Here is a 20,078-nt window from a genome sequence, read left to right on the forward strand (position 1 = left end):
ATCAAACTTGCTGCAGAGGACAGGATTTCAGCCCAAGCCAGGGAGCCAGGCCAGGGCTTATATACATACTTTCTGGACCCCAGGTCTGGCTCTAACACAGAAGGGCAGGAGTGGCCTTTCAGTGGGCAGCAGAGCCTCATGGCTGACATCCAAGTTACTCTGCACAGACAGGGAGGGCTTCGGAGGGCATGAGCTCTGCACTCTCAGCCTGAGCCCCTCCTGGTAGGTTCTAACCACTCAGTTCTATCCCAAAAGAAACTTTTGCAGTGGTCCTTGGATGGTGGCTGGGACCCTGTCGCCCTGTCCCATACTGTTCCCTCCACACCCTGGTGCTTCCCAAGGCCTGAATGCAGTTCTCAGCCATGGCATTTCCTGGGCCTGGAGTTAAACAAGTCACTGCCAGAAAAATCGATTGCATCGGCTATGTTCACCACTTAGCAGCCACAAGAAACTATTCTAAAGCTTCATGAGAGGCAACCAACAGCCCTGGGTGGGCCACAGTTCAGAAAAACAGAGAGTTAAGCACTGCCGTTAGAGATGTTTGGGATTCTGAACTCATCAGTGCTCTGAAGTCACTTTCTTAGTGTCTGTGACTATAAGACTACAAACTTAATTTGCCAGCAGAATAAGCTGTCATGAGAAATGTTTTTTTCCCCAATCTGGAATATCTGTCAGAGAGATGAGGAAGCCTAGACCCCTTCCTCACAGCCCAGCTTGTATTGAGGGGACTCCAAGGACTGATATGAGGAGTCTCTGTCACCTGTGTCCCAGCCTTCTTCCTCCTGTGAGGTGATCACCAACTTGTACAGACTGAGAGGTACCCAGGAAACCAGTACAGCGCCTGCATGTGTAAGGTCATCCCCAGCAATGAGCTCACAAAGGCTTGCAATCAAGAAATATTTCAGTATTTAATGGGCTATGAAGAGACAACAGAACTGGGTGGGGTGGGGCCTTGGAAGAAGAGGGTCCCCAGGACAGGCCTTTGAAGGGTGAGTTTGGGCCTAGCTCTGCTCCTCCACAGGCGGAGACAGCCCAACCATGGACTGCGGCCTCCCTCCTCCTCAGAGTTGTTACTTCAGATATTACATCATAGCAATAAGAACCTCACTTACAGCATCTAGGAATGTTAAATCCCAAAAGCAAGGGGGCGACTACAGGGAGCGGCTGCTTGCAGAGACGGGCTTTCTTTGGGGTTCGTATATTTGAATGCCTGGCCCCTAGCAGGTGGAACTGTTTGAGAAGGATGAGGAGGCGTGGCCTTGCTGGAGGAGGTGGCATGGCACTGGAGGGCGGGCTTTGATGTTTGAAAAGCCCATGTCATGCCCAGTTGGCTCTCTGTCTACTCTGGTTCTGTCTCAGCATATATGCTCTCAGTTATTGCTCCACTCATGCCTGCTGCTGTAATCCCCACCATGACAACCATGGGCTCAGTCCCTCTGGAACTGCGAGCCCCACATTACATTCTTTTTTAAGTTGCTTTCGTCATGGTATTTTGTCATAGCAATAAAAAAGTCAACAAGACAGCTGCTAACTGAATGTTTGTGTGTGTGTATACTGTTCTGTGCATGTTTGTCACTGCTGGACAAACGGGCTCTGTCCTGACAACTAAAAACCTGAATGACACTATCCCCAAGACTGTCCTTCACTTGTCACCCATAAGCTTCTCAGGAACCTGTTCTATTTGTCCTCAAACCTGCTATGCCAGTTGTGCTTGCTGGTGCAACTCCGTGATTTAAAAAGCAAATGAGATCCAGGTCAAGTAATTCTGAAAGGCCTCAGAGCTCAGTTGCTGAGAAACCTCCCTGAGAAGATGTGAGACTTTGGAAAATCATCCGGAAGGCCTCAGATTCTTTTACCAGTGCCTCTGATTTTATGCACTTAAAACAACAGCCTGGAAATTAAAGAGTGCACTGCAGGTGTGGCTAGCGTAGGGCTGACTTGGCACACCAGTCAGCTGACCCAGATCTCACACCCAGGCTCAGCTGCAACCTGGGGACAACCTGATTCCCTGCCCTACCTGCCAGAGCTGAGGACACCGGCCCAGGGATCTGGGCAGAGACAGCCTCAGATAGAACCAGAAGCAGAAGGGCCTTTCCAAGGGTGAGGGGACTCGGGCCAGGGGAGGGGGATCCACAGGCAGATGACAAATGCAGAGTTCCCTACCTGTACATCTTGACAGGGCCTCCTTGAGCTCCCGCTTCTCTCTGCGGAGCTGAGCCAGGTGGCCCCGGATCTCCTCCTTACTCCTCTCCAGTCTCTCCTTCTCCTCCGTGTAGCGCTTCACCTCTGCCTCTGTCCGGTTCTTCCCAAGTTTGATCTCTACAGACCCAGAGAGGGAACGGCTTGCATCAGCAGGAATGGATGAGGTCTGACCTTTGGCAGAAGACACACTCACACTGGATGCCAGCCCCGCAGAGATGGGAAGGTCCCTCACTGTAGTCGTGTGTTTCATGGCAGGCTCTTTCCCCTCTTTGAGCCTTAGGCCTACAATGTTAAGCCTGGATCTCGTCCACATACCTGCGCTGGTCACCCTCAACCTGTCCTTCACAGGAGGGCTGGCGCTGGCGGGGGCAGAAGCCACCGTGTCTGGGCAGTTGGCTGGGAAGGAGATTCTCTGCTGCTCGGCCTGCAGCTTTACCATGGTGATTCTTGGGGTGGGCTCCGTGAGCTCTGAAGACTCCTGAGTCTCTAGCTGCCTCTGTGCCGAGAAAAATCACACACCACTCCATGACTGCAGTTCCTGGCAGGGTGGCTGGGCACCCTGGATGGGCTGGCTCATACCTGCTGCTCCCCCAGACCTTCTGGAGACTCTGTGTGGGGATCATCCAGGGTGGTGCCCGGTCTTGGGTCAACCGTGAGGGACTCCGATGGGTCATCCAGATGCACCTGGGCTTCCTCACTGGGGCTGTGCAGGAAGGCCCTGGCAGGCGTGAGATCCAGGTACACTCGGTCAAGCTCACTCTCGCTGGTAGCATCAAAGGCAGGGGTGGCTTCCCCAGCAGGCTCCACCTTCAGGAAAAAGCTGGTTTATTGCCCCATTCCCTTGGACTCCAGTCTTCTGTCCAGCTCAGGCTGGAGTTTCTGGGTAGCTCCCTCCCTTCCAGAGGAACCCTCTGTGGAGTCCTGGGTAGGATGTCAGAGTGCAGAGGCAGAAGCCTCAGGACAAGGCACCCATGTAAAAAGGAAAGTGACAAGTCTTTCTAGAGGGGGTCAGGACTGAGGGAGCGGGAGCTAACCACCCTGCAAGAACTGCTCTGTTCCAGAACCAGGCCCCTGCCGCCAGCATGCCCGGCCTACCCCAGCCACCACTGTGGACATGAAGGCTAATGGTGCCGCTGCTCCCACCCTGTACTGACAGGTGTCCTCCCACCGACAAAATAAGCAAGTTTGAGCCACACTAAAGTATAAAGGCAGGTTTATTGGGGGCAGCTCTTGGGCTAGGGAAGTCACCATGCAGACAGGGAGACAGAGAAGCAGGGGAGGAAGAAAGGGCGTGCACATGCAGAGAGATAGAGGAGGGAGAGAGAGAGAGAGAGAGGACCAAAATGTCTGGATTAAACAGTGAAGACAGAGTATGCCAGCCACGCCCTGTAACAGGTAGGGACTGAGGGATGCTAGGAGGATCTGGAGGCCAGCTCTGCTCTGGTACATGAAATAGGCACCTCAGCTGCCTGTCCCAGCTCTGAAACCCAACACATACTGCCTACCATCTGTGCCCTGCCCCTAGCACTGACCAGAGCAAATAAATGGGTATTTTCTAGCTAGGTCTCCAGTTGGGTCAGCCATACAAGCCCATGCGTGGCAGGAGGACCAGACAGTACATGCCACTGTCCAGGGGCTTACCACTGCTGTTAGCTCTGACATCTCCACATCATCATACAGGTCTTCCTGGGAGGCCCGGCTGGGCAGGCCATCGATGTATGTGTTGGGCTCAGAGAACTTTCTCTGCATCAGTCTGGAAGACATATGTAGGCACATGAAGCTTCCGTGACCCTGTACAATCCCACCAGCCTCAAGGAACATGGAATAAAAGCTTGGCGACACAGACATCGGAGATAAATGCCTACCTACACCCAGCTAGGGCCCTCTCCTTGTCGTGGTTCTGAAATTCTTGGGTCTGGATTTCCCCTCCAGAGAAAACAAACTTCCTTGCCACCCCAAGTCTCTTGTCAGACTGCTGCAGCCTTCCTCCCTTCATACGCCCATCCTAGTGCCAGCCACAGGGTGCCAGCACTTTTCACTCCCACAGTGCACCTGGGCTGCTCAGACAAGATGCACCCCATTCTGAACATTAAGGAACCGGAAGCACCTTCTCCAAGACACTCCTGCCGAAGCCTGTCTGCTCATCTGTAAAGTGGAAATGCCTGCCTTGCCCTGCATATCCCAGAATGCACCAGTGAGGAGTCCAGGGGCAAGGGGAAGGCAGGAAAGGCGCCCAGTCTGCACTTGGGAGCTGGGGAGCCTGTGGGGCTCCCCAGACTGTGGGGCTAGCCCCTATCTAGGTCTCCCTGAGGGCTGTGCCGTGCCGCTCCCCGCTTCTTGCTCTGCACCTTCCTCCTGCAGGACAAGCAGGACTCACCTGACCACCTGCTCTCAGAGGTCGTGCTGCCCTAGCTACCCATCAGGCCGAGAAATAAGGCTGGACTGGAAGACTGCAAGGACAGGCCTCTTGTTACTCACAAGAGAGAGGTTTCGGCCGCACTCACAATACAGGAAACCCTTTCGGCGTCCACATAGTCGTAGGTGAACTCTTCCGGGCCTGTTTTGGAGCCGGACTCTGAGAGCAGAACGTCTAGCCAGTGGTCCATCTCCTCTGAGGACTTAGCCTAGAAGGACACGGGAGTCACGGATATCCTGGCCAGTCTCTCCCCCTAGGCCAGGACAGCTCACTCCCGCCCCACCGTCAAGCCTGAGGCAGCCTGAGCAGGGTACCCTCAGTTTTATCAGCAAACCTAAGTACTGCTTCCTGGCAGTGATGCCATGGTGCCACTCAGTGACACTTCAGGTATCTGTGGGGAGCATCACATGGTTTAAGCTGATAATACACTCTCAAGGCAAGGACCATGGAAGATTGTCAGGAGTTAGCATCTGTTGCTAAAATTGTCGGTTCCTGAGTAACTGTTTCCATTGTAGGTCAGTCTGTTCCACGGACAGCCACTGGTCCTTTGTCATCTTAACCCATGCACACACAGACTGTCTTTATTTTTGTTTACGGCATCAATAAAATCAAGGAACCTGAAAGGCATACTGCAAGAGCAAGAAGTCCTAATTCACTACCCAGTTGCAGCACTTCTGTGTGCTTCCTTTTAGGGGGATGGTACACCCTAAAAGGATCCATCGAACCGCAGACCCAGGACACTTCTATCCAAATGCCAATATTATTTCTTGCCTTCATGACAAAATATAAGCAAACCGGGAAAGAGTGACGGGCTTATTTTCATGAGCAAAACTGGCTACCCCGCTGGCACACACGTCCTACACCCCTCTCAGGTGGCAGCTACAAACCGAACCTGACTTCTGGTCGCTGTGACATGCATCCTCACTGTCTGCTTGGCTGGATTTGGAAGTATGCAGGAAAGACACCTCTGGGCATCTTTGTTTTTTCTTTTGTTTTTGTTTTTCAGGACAGGGTGTCTCTGTGTGGCCTTGACTGGCCTGGAACTCACTCTGTAGACCAGGATGGCCTTGAGCTCACAGCTGGCCTGCCTCTGCCTCCCGGGATCAATGGTGTACACCACCAGCACCCCACCTCTGGGCTTCCACGAAGATTAAGTGAAGAGGGAAAATGCACCCTGAAGGTGAGTAGCCCCGCCCCGTGTTCTGGGGGCCTGCGCTGAATAAAAAGGAGAATGCATGCTGAGTGCCCGCATCCAGCTGTCTCCAGACTGTGGGTGAGGTGTGACTGGCCACTCACAGCTCTGTGGCCATGAGTTCCCCAATCAGATGGACCGTTTCCCTTCAAACCACAAGCCAAATCAGTTTCTCTTTGCTGCCTTGTTTTATGTCAGGCATTTATTCACAGCCACAAGAAAAAGAAGACGGTTAACTTCTTTCCAACTGGATTTCTCAATGCTGCTTTTCAAAGGCATCTTCTAGGCCGCCACCCCGACACTGGGCAACTGCAGCAGCTCTTCCTGTCTACGTCACCAACACTTCATGGCGCCCTTCTCCTTCCCTGAAACTGTGCTTAAACTGCTAACTGTGCAATTAGCCAAACATCGTCACACTACCAAACTAGAAAATAAGTCTGTGAGGACAGACACATCATCCAGGGGGTAGACTGGCTTATGAATGGATGACTGTGTCTCTGTGAAGCCGTGGGTGCTGTGGGTGTCCCAGCCACCAGATGGCAGCATTGAAGCAGACTTTGGGAGATGCCTGACCACAGACTGAGTGGATGGGATAGTTAGCAGGCAAGTGCCAGCTTGCCAGTAGGACCTTGGGCCCGCCGGTGGGGCTCCTTGCAGACTGGCATTATGTCATCCCTTGTTTTTGTAACTTTAACAATGCATGAAACCAAGGGCAGGCAGAGGCCAAACTGTAATTATATCACAGAGCAAATCCTGGTCCCAGATAAAGTCCAGCAGCCCTGATTTTTGTGTCCTGGGCCTCTGGGTTCTCATGACTGGCAGCACAGAAAGTAATTATCACTCCTTTGAGTTTCAAAAGCCTCTCTGGTATCTGCCGGAGGGATGAGGGGGGAGGGGTGCCAGCGGCTAACAGTCCTCCCCGGCTGCCCTTAGCACAGAGCGACGCCCATGGTCCCACCCCTGTTACAAAGCCACCACCCTGAGGTCTGATGAGAATGGGCATTTTTAAGCAAACAATTGCAAGTGATGGAGGTAAACACAACATGAAGCCATGCTGGTCGTGCCCCAGTGAGCTCCCGGTCCTCAGCGTTTTGGGTGGACATCAGAGACTGCCCGCCCCCTTGGCTGCCCTTCCTGCCTGCCCAGCAGCCAACAGTACCTCAAGCTTGACCAGCTCCTCGCCATTATGGAGGATTCGGAAGGAATACAGGTGGTCGGGGCTAGGGTCTGGCAGCACGTCACAGCCCAGCAGGCGGAGGGGCTGCTGGGCCACCTTGCTCCGGTTCCGGTCCTGGTAGAAATGCAGGTGGCTGTCCCTAACGAAGCACCAGCGTGACTTCCACTGGCTGTTCACCAGCACGTTTAGGTAGCCTGCAGAAGGGTGTACAGACGGGAGGGTGAGGCCACCCTCCTCCTAACACACATCTAAAGAGGATGACCCTCCTAGCAAGGGACACTCTCCGACAGGGACGTGGCTGCAGCAGGACCTAGAAAACCATGGTGTCACCTTTTCAGAGCTGTCACACGTCATCACTGACACTGTGACTCTCAAGAGTACATTATTTTCTAACAGCCAGACCCTCTGAGGCAGGCAGTACAGCTATCCTGGCTCTTGGCAAAAGTATGACCAGAGGAAAGAGGGATTCGGCCTCCATTAGACCTAGCTGTTGAGTACACGCAGAGGACCCAGGCTCTGCACCTCATCTCCATGCCTCTGTGCTCTAGCTTCTGGTACTCAGGTCAAATCTCCTGGCTTCAGAGTCAGGCCTGCTGCCTGCGCAGCCTTGGTTTCCTCAGCTCCCCTGATAGTTTGACCAGACTTAACTCACAGTGCCCAACCCTCTTCATTTCTCCTGAGCAGGAATGCCCATGCCCTCTCTTTCCCTGACTCAGTTTTCCTTCTGTGAAAACATAGAGGGCTTAGCAAAGTTCCGCTTCTAAGCTGACCTCCTCCTCTGGACACGCGTGTCTCTCCAGGAACTGCAGCACCTCTCCACAGTACCAGGTATGCATGTTTTAGCCTTTTGACTGGCTCCCGCTTCGCCTGCCAGCACCAGGGTACACCTAGGACACCCTCACCCATGGTGGTTGCATGTATGTGTTCAGCTTCTCAAGGTTTACTGAGCTGCCACCATACAGCAATGTGGCCTTGTCCCCGAGGGACGGACAAAGATGAGCAAAACCTGGCTTCCAGGCCTTCTGCATGCCTGTGTGGAGCAGGTTGTCTTCTCTCTGAGCCTTCTCAAACACACAGGCATATGGAACAGGTCTTCTGCATTCTATGTGACTGGCAGCTGCTCTGAGCACTAGCCAGATAAGCAGGAGGTAGATGAGAGCAGACATCCTGCCCCATACAGAGCTGGCCACACAGTGGGAGTGGGGATCATGTGTGCCTCTATTCCATGTCAAAATGACATCAAAGTGCAGGACTGAGACCCCAGAACCTGCACTCCAAACAGATGCTACTGTGCCCATCACAACCCTCTGGACAAGAGAGATGTAGATCAAGGTAGTGAGTGCTAAGTCCCTGAGCACTGATTCTCACTGCCACGTTCCCAGCCTCATGTGAGAGGTCACGTGAACATGCAACAATCCGGCTCATCTCAGACACTGGTGCGCTGGGACCAGGCCCCCAGGCCATGCACTGTGCTTCGTAAAGCTGCAGTGACAGGTGGAAGCAGGCTGCTCTGCAGCCTGGGAAGCAGAAGGCTCCCGAGGGGAAGCCTTGTCTCCTACCCTGTCCTTGTCAAGGAATAAGAGAGCTGGGGACTCAGGAAAGAGCCTGAGAGTGGGATAGAGAAGAAGACCTGGAGTGAGGAGCAATGGCCTTCAGGCCCCAGGGGTGCTGCAGCCAGAAGCCCCAGCCAGGGGAGTAAGAAGTTTCGTACCAGGATGTTCTCCGGGCCTGGCCTGCCTCCTGCCTGACCTCAGCTGCTTTAGGTCTGAGTGAGAGGAGAGATGGCCTGTGCGAGCCTGGCAGCACCCATGCTTGCTCTCTGAACCTGCTGCTCCAGCTTCCCATGGTCCCCAGGTCTTGCCTGGCCCCAGCTCAGAGGTCCTCCTCCAGCTCTCACGCAGTTAAATCTGCTCAGCTCCCACCTGCCCTCCAAGGTCAGCGCCATGACACCATCTCTGATCCCAGGGAAAGAAAGGTTCTCTATGTCCCAAATCCTGATGACCATGAAGATGGTCCCACATGTACTCAGGTGAAGGGCCCCCCACCTACCCTGTCCAGCACTGCCTGCCATACCCCATACTGCGGAGAAAACAGGACACTTAACACTGAGATGGTACCAACCACGTACCCCTCACTTCCCCAGAGGAACCAACAGTGCAGGACAGAACCTGGTGAAGCATAAAGACCAACCCACAGGGGACAGCAATCCAGGCTCCGGCTCTGTGTGCTCTCCAGACACAGAGTCCTCTGCCTTCACTACCTGGGCTCACCGCCCCAACACCCATACCGTCACAAGGCCCAGGCACTCGTTTGCCTTACTGGATGTCTCGAGGGATCTCTCTGGTGGCTCCAGTGATGTAGACTTCTTCCTGCCCAGGTTCATCAGGTTGCTCAGTTTGAGGCCGGTGGAACATTTCTTCTTGACTATTAAGATGAGAGGGAAAACTATCAGTGTAGGACACAGCCTACCCGAGCAAACTCATCTCCACCGCCCTCCACTCAGCCTCCCCACTCCACGCATGTGCACACAGGCATGGGTGCACGTGAGCATATGCACCTCCCGACTGAGGACTGGGAGGCCACGCCAGCTATTCCAAAGTCGCACACGCCCTGGGGATGCTCAGCATCTCAGTGTATGTGAACCCTGGGACTCTTTACAGCCTGTGTGACCACAAAGAGGTTTGAAGAAGGGCTGGAGAAGGGCTCAAAGGATGTTCTCTTCCCCAGCCTGTGGCAAAACGTAACTGGTTTGGCCCTCTCTCCCTTCGTTCTGTTAGTCAGTTACCCCCACAGCAATTAGAGCTGCACCAGACAGCCAAGGCTCACACCCTAGATGCTGTTGCCATCTCAACCGTGGGATAGAGGCCCATAGCCTGGTTACCGTCTTTGGTCTCTGGGACCTCAGGATGGCCATCAGTGGTGTTCCCATAATCCGAAGCTGACAGGTACTTCTCAGCTATATCTGGCTGCAAACAACAAACAGATGGACAGGGATCACCTCCTGGGACTGGTTACCGTGAGAAGTAAAATTTAAAGCGAAATAAGCAGCTCTTAGAGATTACCCATCCAAGCCTCTGCCAGCCAGAATTGAGGCCACTGGTGGGACACTGGCCAAGCTTCCATTTGGGACTCTCTGGAGCACCTAGCATCATTCTCCTTTCTGAGATTCACCTTCCCCCACTGTCAGAGTACCTCCCCTGCCATCCTATTTGCAAGTGCTCCAAATGGCCCTGACCGGACAGTAGGCCCATCGCCAGTGGGAAGCTGTGCCTGCAGGAGGAACCCTCGTCCTCGCCCAGTGGAAGAGAACCCAAACTCATTCCTGTTGGCAGCAAACAGTGAGTGAGACCCGAAGGCACCGGCCCCTCTCAGTGGCCCTGCCTGGCTGTGTGGCCTTCAGCCTTCCGAAGAATAAGGCGGCCCCACATCTTCCTCCTCCTTGCTTAACTGCTCTGTGGACACTCTTGCTCCCTGCCTTGCCAGTGCTAGGGACACAAGAGACACCATGCTCCTGTGTGCATACGTGCATGCCCAGGCGCGGGGCTTCCTGCCTGCTGACACGGGGATAGGAAGGGGTGCACAGGTGAACTGCACCTGGCCTTGAAGCCAGGGCTCCCATAGCTCTGTGCACGGAGGCTGCCAGGCTGGAGCTGCTGGCAGGGATCGGCTCTGGGATGCTCCACCGGAGGCTAGGGACCGGTGGGGGAAGAGCTGCAGCCTTGTGAAAGACATCTTTGGCTCAAGAATACGGAGTAATTCACGAGAGCCAAGCTGCGAAATCAGTCTAGGCTCCATCCGCAGAGGACTGAGGAGAATGCGGCATGTACACATAGTGGAGTCTTATTCGGCCACGGAGAAGAATGGAACCGTGTCATTTGCGGGAAAAGGAATACAATTAGAGATCGTCACGTGAAGAAAAATAAGTCAGACTCAGAAGCACACACAGTGCAAGCTTATACAGATACATGAAATAACTTGCATATGACACGCACGCGGCAGCTGTGCGGGGGCGGAGGGAAACACAGGGCTGGAGATGTGTGACAGGCTTGTGTGAAAATGACTTTCCAAACTATCACTGTGTGCATTGAATGTCCTTCACCAAGGTTTTATATAGAAAAGGAACACGGGCAAAGTGAGTTTTGTTTCACTAACATTCTCCCTTAAGCAGGACAATAGTTAGGTCTGTAACCGTGTCATCCATTTCGGCCACTCTCGCTTCCTGCCCTTGCCCAGGCACTGTGTGTCCCTTATTAACTGGGCTGCAATACAAGAACAAGGCTGCTTTCAGTTTTACACTCTCAGTTTTTACCAAGAACACCTGGACCTGGGCCCTCCCTCCGGGCAGGGGGAGACATACTTTCTGACAGTTCAGGCGCTGGGCATCTGGCGTGTACTGGTTTCCCTCTGAGGCCCCTTCGGAAGGCAGGCAGCTCACCTCCTGGATGACCTGGACCAAAAAGTCACCATGAGCAGAGACCACGGCCCTTGCATGCCCGTGCTGCCTGGCCTCACAGCAGGAGAGACAGAACCTCAAGAACAGCAGCACCCATGCCCTGGTCACAGCCCGAAATACACTTCCCTGCGGAACCCCCTAATCTGGGGGTGTGAAGGGACCTCTGCATCAAGGTCCCACAGGTTACAGCAGCCTGTGCTGGGCTCCATGAACGCCCTTTCTGCCACCCTGAGGGCTGCTATGCTGTCTTGGGGTGAGCGTACAGTTGCTGGATGCCTCCCTGACTTTCCAGGGCTCGGGGCCCACTCAGAGACTCCACACCACCTGGAAGCAAGCATGGATACTGCTCTGATGTAGGGTCTGCACACTTGCTGGCCACAGGTCACCAGCCTCGGGCCACCAGCCTTGGGCCATTTCACCTTTCCTAGAAAGGACGTGATTTACGGTACTTTGTGTCTAGCCTGGGGACACACAGGTCAGGGGTGGCACTGGTCTCACTAAGCAGCTATGCAACTCCCTTCTGAGCCCAGAGCTATCTGGGGGATTCCCAGAGGGGGAAAAGAGTGAGAAAAGGCAGATCCCCTTCCTCCACGTGTGTGTCACATGTTTCAAGAACCATCCATTTCTAGTCTCTGCCTACAACCGTTTGTGGAAGTGAGTTTGAAATCAGAGGATGTAAAACAAAGACAAACAAGCAAACAGCAGGGAAGCTTGGCTCTGGGGAAGGGGAGATGGGGCATCTCTCACTTCCCAGCTAGCCCCCAGCTAGGGGCTCAGACCCATGATAACCATGCAACATTTCATGGGAGGGAGGCAGGTGTGGACTCAGCACCTAGCTCTGTGACCCCAGCGTAGCCTCAGTCACCGCATCTGTGCCCGGGAGGACCCCGTGCAGGACAGGCGCCCTCACTCCTGTCCTTCCTGCCTGAGACCATCCTGCTCTGTGGCAGGCGTGGGCAGCTGTGGGCGGCTGCTCAGAGCCAGCGCCACCTCTCCCCGTCTGCCCAGGGAAGAAGGGTTTCTCTGTGCAGCGGAGATGCAGACCTGGTGTCGCCTGAGTCATGCTCTTGTCTTTGAGCCCTCCAGAAGAGCTGTGGTGCCAGGGAGAGCGGCAGGGGTCAGGAAGGAGGGCTAGGTCTGAGCAGACAGAACAGCCCTGGGAACTAGGGCTAGGAGCGGTGTACATGTGCATATCCGCATACAGGCACAGGTGTGTAAACACGTGTGCACGCTCGTGGGAACCTGTGCACTTAAGAGCACGAGTATGCGCAGGACTGCCAGGCACCAAAAGGGAGAGCTGGGCAAGAGAAGGGAGTCCAGCCAGCGACTCAGCCCTGGCACCCAGACCAGCCCCTCGGCTCTGCTGGCCAAGTGCCCTGTGCTTGGCATACACTGTGCCTGGTACTGAGCACTTTGCGTGCATTAAAAAAACAACTTCAGATCACTTCATGTGTGTGTCTGTGTGTGTCTGTGTGTATGCGTGTATACATACATACACACATACACACAATACATATACATACACACGATACATACGTACACATACATTTATACACACAATACATATACACATACTCACAACACATATACACATAATATATACATACATGTGTTGTACATATGTACACAAACATATATACATACATACATATGTGTGCACACACACACACATGCATGCATGCCAGCCTTGACTTGTCAAAGTCAAATAGTCTCTCAGGAATCTTCCAGATCCTCCAAACTGCACATCTGTTTGTATAATGGCCTCCTCTGCCCTACACAACAGTCTATAACCACCTGAAAATTATTCAGAAAGGACTCAAGCACCTGTTTCTCCTAGTGGACATGCTTGGCTAGACTTCTCAAAATATTTAGTGGTTTCACAAAAACAGCTGTGTCAAATCTGGGGTGCTCAGCACCTGGCCAGCACCTGGGTAGGTACCATTTCTAGTCATGTTTAATAAGTCACCTCAGGCTCCTTTGTGACAGGCTCAGTGATGGCTCTGCTTGGCCAGGAGGGCTGGGGTGGTGGCTACAATGCCACAAACACTCATGTGGGCACAGGGGTGGAGCAGAAGGCGGAAGCAGGCATGGCAGAAGGTGGCGTGGCTCTCACGGGATCACCAGGGCGCTGGTTGGCTTTGTGCCCTTGCCCAGCTGGGAGTCTTTTCTTGCTTCTGGATCTATCATGCTCAACACCTTTAGCTCGGACCCTCCCCAGCTGCTTCCATGTGGAAAATGGACCGCAGAGCGGCAGAGCTCCTCAGGGGCACCTGAGGTGGCAGGGACCGTGTGCCAGGGAGGCAGTGCTTGCTCTACAATCCAGCTGCGGCTCATTTGCCGGGTGACGGCTCCCTCTGCCTCCCAGCCTTACTCTCCAGTCCCATGAAGCAGGCTCCTCAACACTGCCTGGCTACGCCCAGGGTTAAACCTGTTCAAGCCCACGGTGCATAAGCCCACAGAAGCCGCACATACCTACTGCCCGTTATCACAGAAGAATGTGATGCCTCATCAGAAGAAAGACAGCAAAGGGATTCCAACTACAGCCAAGTCCTGGCTTCCAAGGATTTGGACTGAGCAGCAGGAGGGTCTGCAGTGGGCTGTGACACTGATCTCCAATACTCAGGATGCTGCAAGCCCAGAGCACCCGAAGGACCCTTTCTACTCTGGACCACATCATCCAGGACTCCAGGAGCCCTTCTCTTAGGCCCTGGTGGAAGCAGCTGGGCCCTGCAGTCCGCTTACCCGAAGCCACTGCTCGGCCTGGTCCTTGCTCTGCAGGCCCAGCACAATCACATCCGCGTTCATGGGCGTGATCTTCAGCTTGTGCTCTTTCTTCCGCACCTGCTTCTCCTTGTGCACGACGCTGCTGCCCAGCAAGCTCACATCTAGCTGAGGGCTGTGGTCTTTGGATGATTTGTAGCACTGGAAGAGAAAGGATGCGACTTTGCCTAGGTACAGGTGTGGATTCTGCAAAGGAGAGGCCCCTGGACACTGAGATGTCCCCGCTCCTGGAGACTGACCTTATCTCCAAGCCATAGGGCTGAAGACCGTAAGGCAGGCCTAGGGCCTTAACCTCTGCCAGCCTCTGTCCAGCTGTCTGTCTCTCTGTCTGTCTGTATGTCTATCTCTCTGTGTCTCTCTGTCACACTCTCTCTGTGTCACTCTCTGTCTCTGTCTGTCTCTCCCTCAAGCTCCTTCTCCCTGACCTTGACCAGGGATGTCGAAGAACCTGCCTCATTCAGATAGTTCTACACTGCTCTGGCTTCTGACAAGGGAACTTCTCCAGTAGAGCCGTGAGCCACTTACGAGATGCTCTGGTCAGCAATGGATTGCTGGAATGTACACTGGCTTCATGAGGATCACATCCTTAATGTCACAGCTGTCTTACGGTCTAGCTTAGCAGATACCAGAACTCAAAGGAGGGGACCATCATCCTCTACCAGAGAAGAAGCCTTGTCCTTCAGCATCTCCTTGTAAAACAAAGGTCCTCATAGCACAGTGAGATAACATCACCCAAAATAACCTCTGCACTGAGGCGGACGCACTGCGGCTAGCGGGTGACGCTTATAAAGCCCCCGAGTTCTTGGGTCAGGACAGGGGCTGTGAGTCTTCGTTCTGTTTCGAGACAAAGTCCTGCCCAGGCTGGCCTTGAGTTCTGAGACTCAAATAATCTTGCCCCACACTTTGAAGCAGTGGACCAACCACACCTAGTTGAAAACTGAATTTTAATTTAAAATACCAGGAAGTGCAACTATTGTCAGAGTCAATCTCTGGTTCCTCTGCAGGTTTTGACTTAGAGTAAGTAGCTCTAAGTTTTGTAGTTCTTGGGATGATTCCAACAATTCTGAGGTTGCTCAAACCAAAGCAGCAGCCAGGACTGAGGCTGGAGCTGGGCTGAGGAAGGCACTGGGAATGTACCTTTCAAAAAAAATAATAATATATATATTTTTTTAAAGCAAGGAGACCCTGTATTGGGACATGTCTGTAATCCCTGCCCTGGAGATGCTGAGGCAGGAGGATGACAAGTTCAAGACCTGCCCGAAAAAATAAGCAAGTGCAAGGGATAGGATGGAGAGAGCAACCTTGCTGCTTTCACAGTTAATTAAAAATTATTACATCTTCCTAATTCAGACAAAATACGTTCATCTACACATGCAAAATTCTGCACATTTTCTTAGGCTAGGAAAACATTAAACTCTCCTGATAGCAAAGGCTAACCCCCCATGTGTATCAGGGACCACCCCCTCTCCCACTGCCCCTGCAGCACACAGTAAAGAAGAACACTAACCAAGAGCCTGGTGTCCCTGATCACACACAGCTGCTTGGCCCACTGGCCTAGCCACTTCTTCCGCCACAGGAAGGCACAGATGCGGGCATCACGCATCAGCTCAATGCTGGCCTCAGGCGAGGGCCACTGGTAGGAGACTGTATAGCCTTTGCTGTTCTCCTCTTCATCATAGGACTCGTAGGAGCTGCTCACAGCCTCTCCATCTTCTGCAAGGAAGATCCACCCAGTCAGTCAGGGCCCAGCCTGGCATCTGTAAGCAACATGCAGGAGGCAGCAGGCAGGAGCGGCTGGAAACCCCAGGCTGCAACCATCTGGCCTCCCATCCTTGAAAGAGCTCAGCAACGTTATGTCCCCAGCCCACTTGAGGAAACTTCTCAGATACTGACTTGGACCACACAGCATATTTTCCTGCCTAGACTCTGTCTTCACGACTCCACAGACAACCCCGTGAGATGTGGCCGTCCCGCTGATGAACTGTATCATAGCCCTATGGGCCCCTGGCTCCTCAGCTAGTGGGAATTCCAGATTCCAGGCTGGGTCAACCTCTGCCCCAGGTCTCAGAGGGACCTGTCTCTTGCAGGGGCAGGTGGGTCAGAAAGAAAAGAAAAAGAAGCCACATAAACCATAGCAGGAAATGGCTTTCTTGGAAGCGGTTGATTTCCTTGTTTAGGGCATGCCCTTTACCCTAGTGAAGTAGAGACAGGTGGGTCTCTGAATTCCAGGTCATCTTGGTCTACATAGTGAGACCCTATCTCAAAAGAAAAACAAAAATAACAAAACAATGTCCTGGGTTCTGCTCAGAGCCCTTAACAAATCTGCTAGTTCCCTGGGCCACAGCCCCCGGAACAGCCCTGAGCTCCTGACCTGGGCTCTATCTTACAGCTTCTCCTACCACCTGCCAGAGGCTGCTTTATGTTCTATCTTAAAGAATCCCTCGACTCAGCACAGTATAAACTGCATGATTTGGCGCACACTTCTCCTTCTTCCAAGGTTAGCTCCTAGCCCTATTGTTCTGCAAGCATGGCTCTCTTTTCTAGCCCCACCGCTGTGGTCAAGGCCAACAAAAACCATACGGAAATCAGTCTTCCTCCTACCCACACATCCATTCATGCACGCATGCATCTATTCATGCATGGGTCCGTGCACCCACTGACCCACCTACCCAATGCATTCATCCATCCATGCATTGATGTATCCAACCATGCATGCATCCATGCATCCACCCCTTCATCATGTATACATCAATCCATTCATGTAACTGTCCTTTAAAAAGCATCATGGGAAAGAATTCCTGGATTCCTGTGATGGTTCCCTAGTGATCTTGATATTCTGCCTGGAGTCCCATGGACAAGGAGCTGGATATCCCTCTATCGTTAGACACGCCCCTCCGCTCAGAGAACCAACGGCAGTGTCCTTGTGCCTCCATGCCATAGTTCTGGTCTCCCTGACACAGACTGAACAACAGCCCCTGCTACCCCGTGACTCACTTCAAGAGACCACCATGGGCTGGCCGCTTTATCTTTCTAGCTTATTAGTTAAAGAGTTGCAGTTGAATTAGAATATAGGAAAGTGGAATGGGCCTACTGTGGTAATTATTCTAGTCACTGAGCCAAACAAAATGTATTTACTCTGTATCCACATTTCCAAAAGTAACACATCACCTGCATCTTCCTGGCTTACCAAATACATAGGAAAAAAGGGTCCAGCGTCCATAGCCCACACCTGTTATAGCTATTGACCACACAGCGATGGAAAGTCAGGGCACCTTCCAGAGGAGGGCCCTGAGCTCTGGGGTTGCTGTGGTACCGTAAACTCACACAAGCCTCTCAGAAAGCAGCCTGTTGTTTCAGAAGCCACAAAGCATCCCTACTTTCTGATCCAGTAATCCCAGTCTGGGAACTTATCTGCGGAAACTAACTTTGAAAAAAGAAGAGGCAGAGCTGCAAGATGGCTCACTGGGTAAGGGTGCATGCTGCTGAGCCCGACACTGACTTCCACACGGGTGCTGTGGTATGTGTGTGTCTCGTCAGCCCCTATCTCTTGCTTTCACATAGGAGTAAATATAAACATTAAAAAGAGATTGAGCTGTTGCCTGACCTGCAGGATTCTCTAGGCTACAGCCCAGCACCAAAATAAATAAGCAACAACTTAAACATAGGACGAAGAAACAGCATGGCGAATGCTGCCACTGCAATGCTGTTTAGCAGCCAGCAGCCGGGCCTGGCTAAGTCAGTATCGTTTTCTCTACCTGCAAGTATCACCACTACCACAATCAATTCAAGCCCTGAAAACTAGTTTGCACCTCAGTGACCTCCCTAAGAGAAGAAGGCAAGGAGAAGGCAGATCTGCAAGCATGCAAGCAGACAGATCAAGAGGCAAGAGAGAGCTCAAGGGAGCTAATTTGATGGAGAGATGGGCCGAGTGCCTAGGCTAAGTTTCAGTCCTTAGCATTGCAGGATCTGTAAAGAGTGAAGGGAGAAGAGTGGCCTGGCCAGTGTGATTCTTCCCTCCAGAACAAAAGTGCAGCCGAGAGAGGCTGCCAGGCTAGGTGTGAATGCACTGGCTCTGTCCCCAGGGCCCAGGCCTGATGAGATGGCCTCATCTCATGAGGAGTTCTGATGGTGTGAGGTCCCCAGAAGCTAGCTGAGGCATAACAGCTAATCCTAGTACAGGGAGTAGCTCAGGAATTTTTAGAGCAAATACATTAACTACCTTATTTATTCTTAGGAAGGACAACAGCGCCTCATTAATGTTGAGTTTTCTTAAAACAGACCTCTCCCTGGCTTGCAGGGGTGTGGGGTGAGGAGGAGTGGCAGGCACAGATCCTGATGTATACCTCCTGGTTCCATGGGCACAGCTTTCTAGAAGGCAGAGTGTGCCACAGGCAGGCTTTACAGAATGCAGGATTGTACGCTCATTGGGAAAGTGTACCCCAACGATCATGCAGGACCAGCCGAGGGGACAGGACAGCATGGCATCCCAGGGCATGCACCCTTCTCAGAACAGGAAACCTTTGGCTCTCAACTCTGGGGACAAGCAGTACCCAATTTGATTGTGGCATAAATGACTCCTTCCGGCACCTGTGCCCATCTGGGGACTCCAGTAGGGAGGGCTACTCCATGAGGACCTGTGTGATTGATGTTCAAAGGCACAGACAGAGGGTGGAGAGAGGGAGGGGTAGGGAGGGAAGGAGGGGAAGGATGAAGAGAGATGCAGTCATGCACAAAGACTCAGATGTGGTATGTGACTGCCTATCTCTAGAACAGTTCTCAACCTGTGGGTCACAACCTCTTTGGAGATTGACTGGCCCCTTCACAGGGGTCACCTGGGACCATCAGAAAGCACAGATATTTATATTATGATTCATAACAGTAGCAAAATTACAGTTATGAAGTAGCAATGAGAATAATTTCACGGTTGGGGTCGCCACCACATGAAGAAGTGTATTAAAGGGTCACAGTTTCAAGAAGGTGGAGAACCACTGCACCAGAGGCTACTGCTGTCCCCTCTGAGGTGTGGACTTACCACGAGAGGCTGAAGATGCCATTTACAAGTTCTGTTCACACCTAGGTGACCACAAGTCCTCAGCCATGGCATGTGGTCAGAACGATGTGTGTCATGTCTGGCTATTGCTTCTAAGAAGCAGGCAGGCATTTTCTACTCCCTCTTTGCAGAGAGGGAGCTCTGGACTTGGAGGGTGGCTGAGCCAAACATTAGAGGTGCCGGAATACCTAAATTACACAGGCTCAGAAATGCTATACTGCTCTGAAATCAACACAGGGGAGTTAGGTGTTACCACAACTGGTCTTCCCCAGCTTGACACATCAGGATGAAGACCCTTGATATCTTGGGCAAACAGAGGGTCGTCACGTCTCAAGCACACAGAGAGGGACACTAGTGAAACAGCACTGGGACACTAGTGACAAAGCAGGACAGAGTCCCAGCATCTGGCCTTGTCAACGAAGCCAGCACAAGTCCGTTGGCCAACCAGCTAGAGCAACACCCTCGCTCCTTCCTCTTGCTGCAACCGGTCACTCTGCTCAGGCAGGTGTGGGGACAGCGGTGAGGGCTGTCTGGTTTACCACTCTGACAGTAAATAGATAAATAGAGAACAGTAAAGTTCTCTGTCTCAAGGATGTTCAACTCCCCAAACTGTCCCCAGACCTTGTGATGGCAGGAGATATGGGCAATCTTCCCGCCACCTGCTTCCCTGGCCCAATTCTCCTGGTGAGTTCAAATTGACACAGTGAGAAGCCCCAAACCAGGTGGCAGCCACCAGGTGGCGGCCAGCAGGTGGCGGCCAGCAGGTGGCGGCCAGCAGGTGGTGGCCAGCAGGTGGCGGCCAGCAGG

At 52.9% G+C, this 20,078-nt stretch overlaps 1 protein-coding gene across 3 annotated transcripts in view; it reads right to left on the reverse strand.

The window, feature by feature from the left end:
* Window positions 1–20,078, reverse strand: part of Afap1l2 (actin filament associated protein 1 like 2) — an 88,484-nt gene that overhangs the window by 2,080 nt on the left and 66,326 nt on the right. For 2 of the 3 annotated variants that reach the window (XM_055591719.1, XM_055591721.1), the window contains exons 6-16: window positions 15,729–15,934; window positions 14,183–14,362; window positions 11,345–11,434; window positions 9,869–9,953; window positions 9,307–9,411; window positions 6,970–7,181; window positions 4,681–4,826; window positions 3,844–3,955; window positions 2,782–3,009; window positions 2,518–2,698; window positions 2,164–2,373 (exon numbers count right to left, since the gene is read on the reverse strand). In XM_055591719.1, the coding sequence (XP_055447694.1) occupies window positions 2,164–2,373; window positions 2,518–2,698; window positions 2,782–3,009; window positions 3,844–3,955; window positions 4,681–4,826; window positions 6,970–7,181; window positions 9,307–9,411; window positions 9,869–9,953; window positions 11,345–11,434; window positions 14,183–14,362; window positions 15,729–15,934 (1,755 nt within the window). The remainder of the gene's footprint in view (window positions 1–2,163; window positions 2,374–2,517; window positions 2,699–2,781; window positions 3,010–3,843; window positions 3,956–4,680; window positions 4,827–6,969; window positions 7,182–9,306; window positions 9,412–9,868; window positions 9,954–11,344; window positions 11,435–14,182; window positions 14,363–15,728; window positions 15,935–20,078) is intronic. The other variant, XM_055591720.1, reaches the window with a different exon arrangement.

This window comes from Psammomys obesus, unplaced genomic scaffold (genome assembly GCF_907164565.1).
Source record: "Psammomys obesus unplaced genomic scaffold, mPsaObe1.curated_primary_1811, whole genome shotgun sequence".
NCBI classification, from domain to species: Eukaryota; Metazoa; Chordata; class Mammalia; order Rodentia; family Muridae; genus Psammomys; species Psammomys obesus.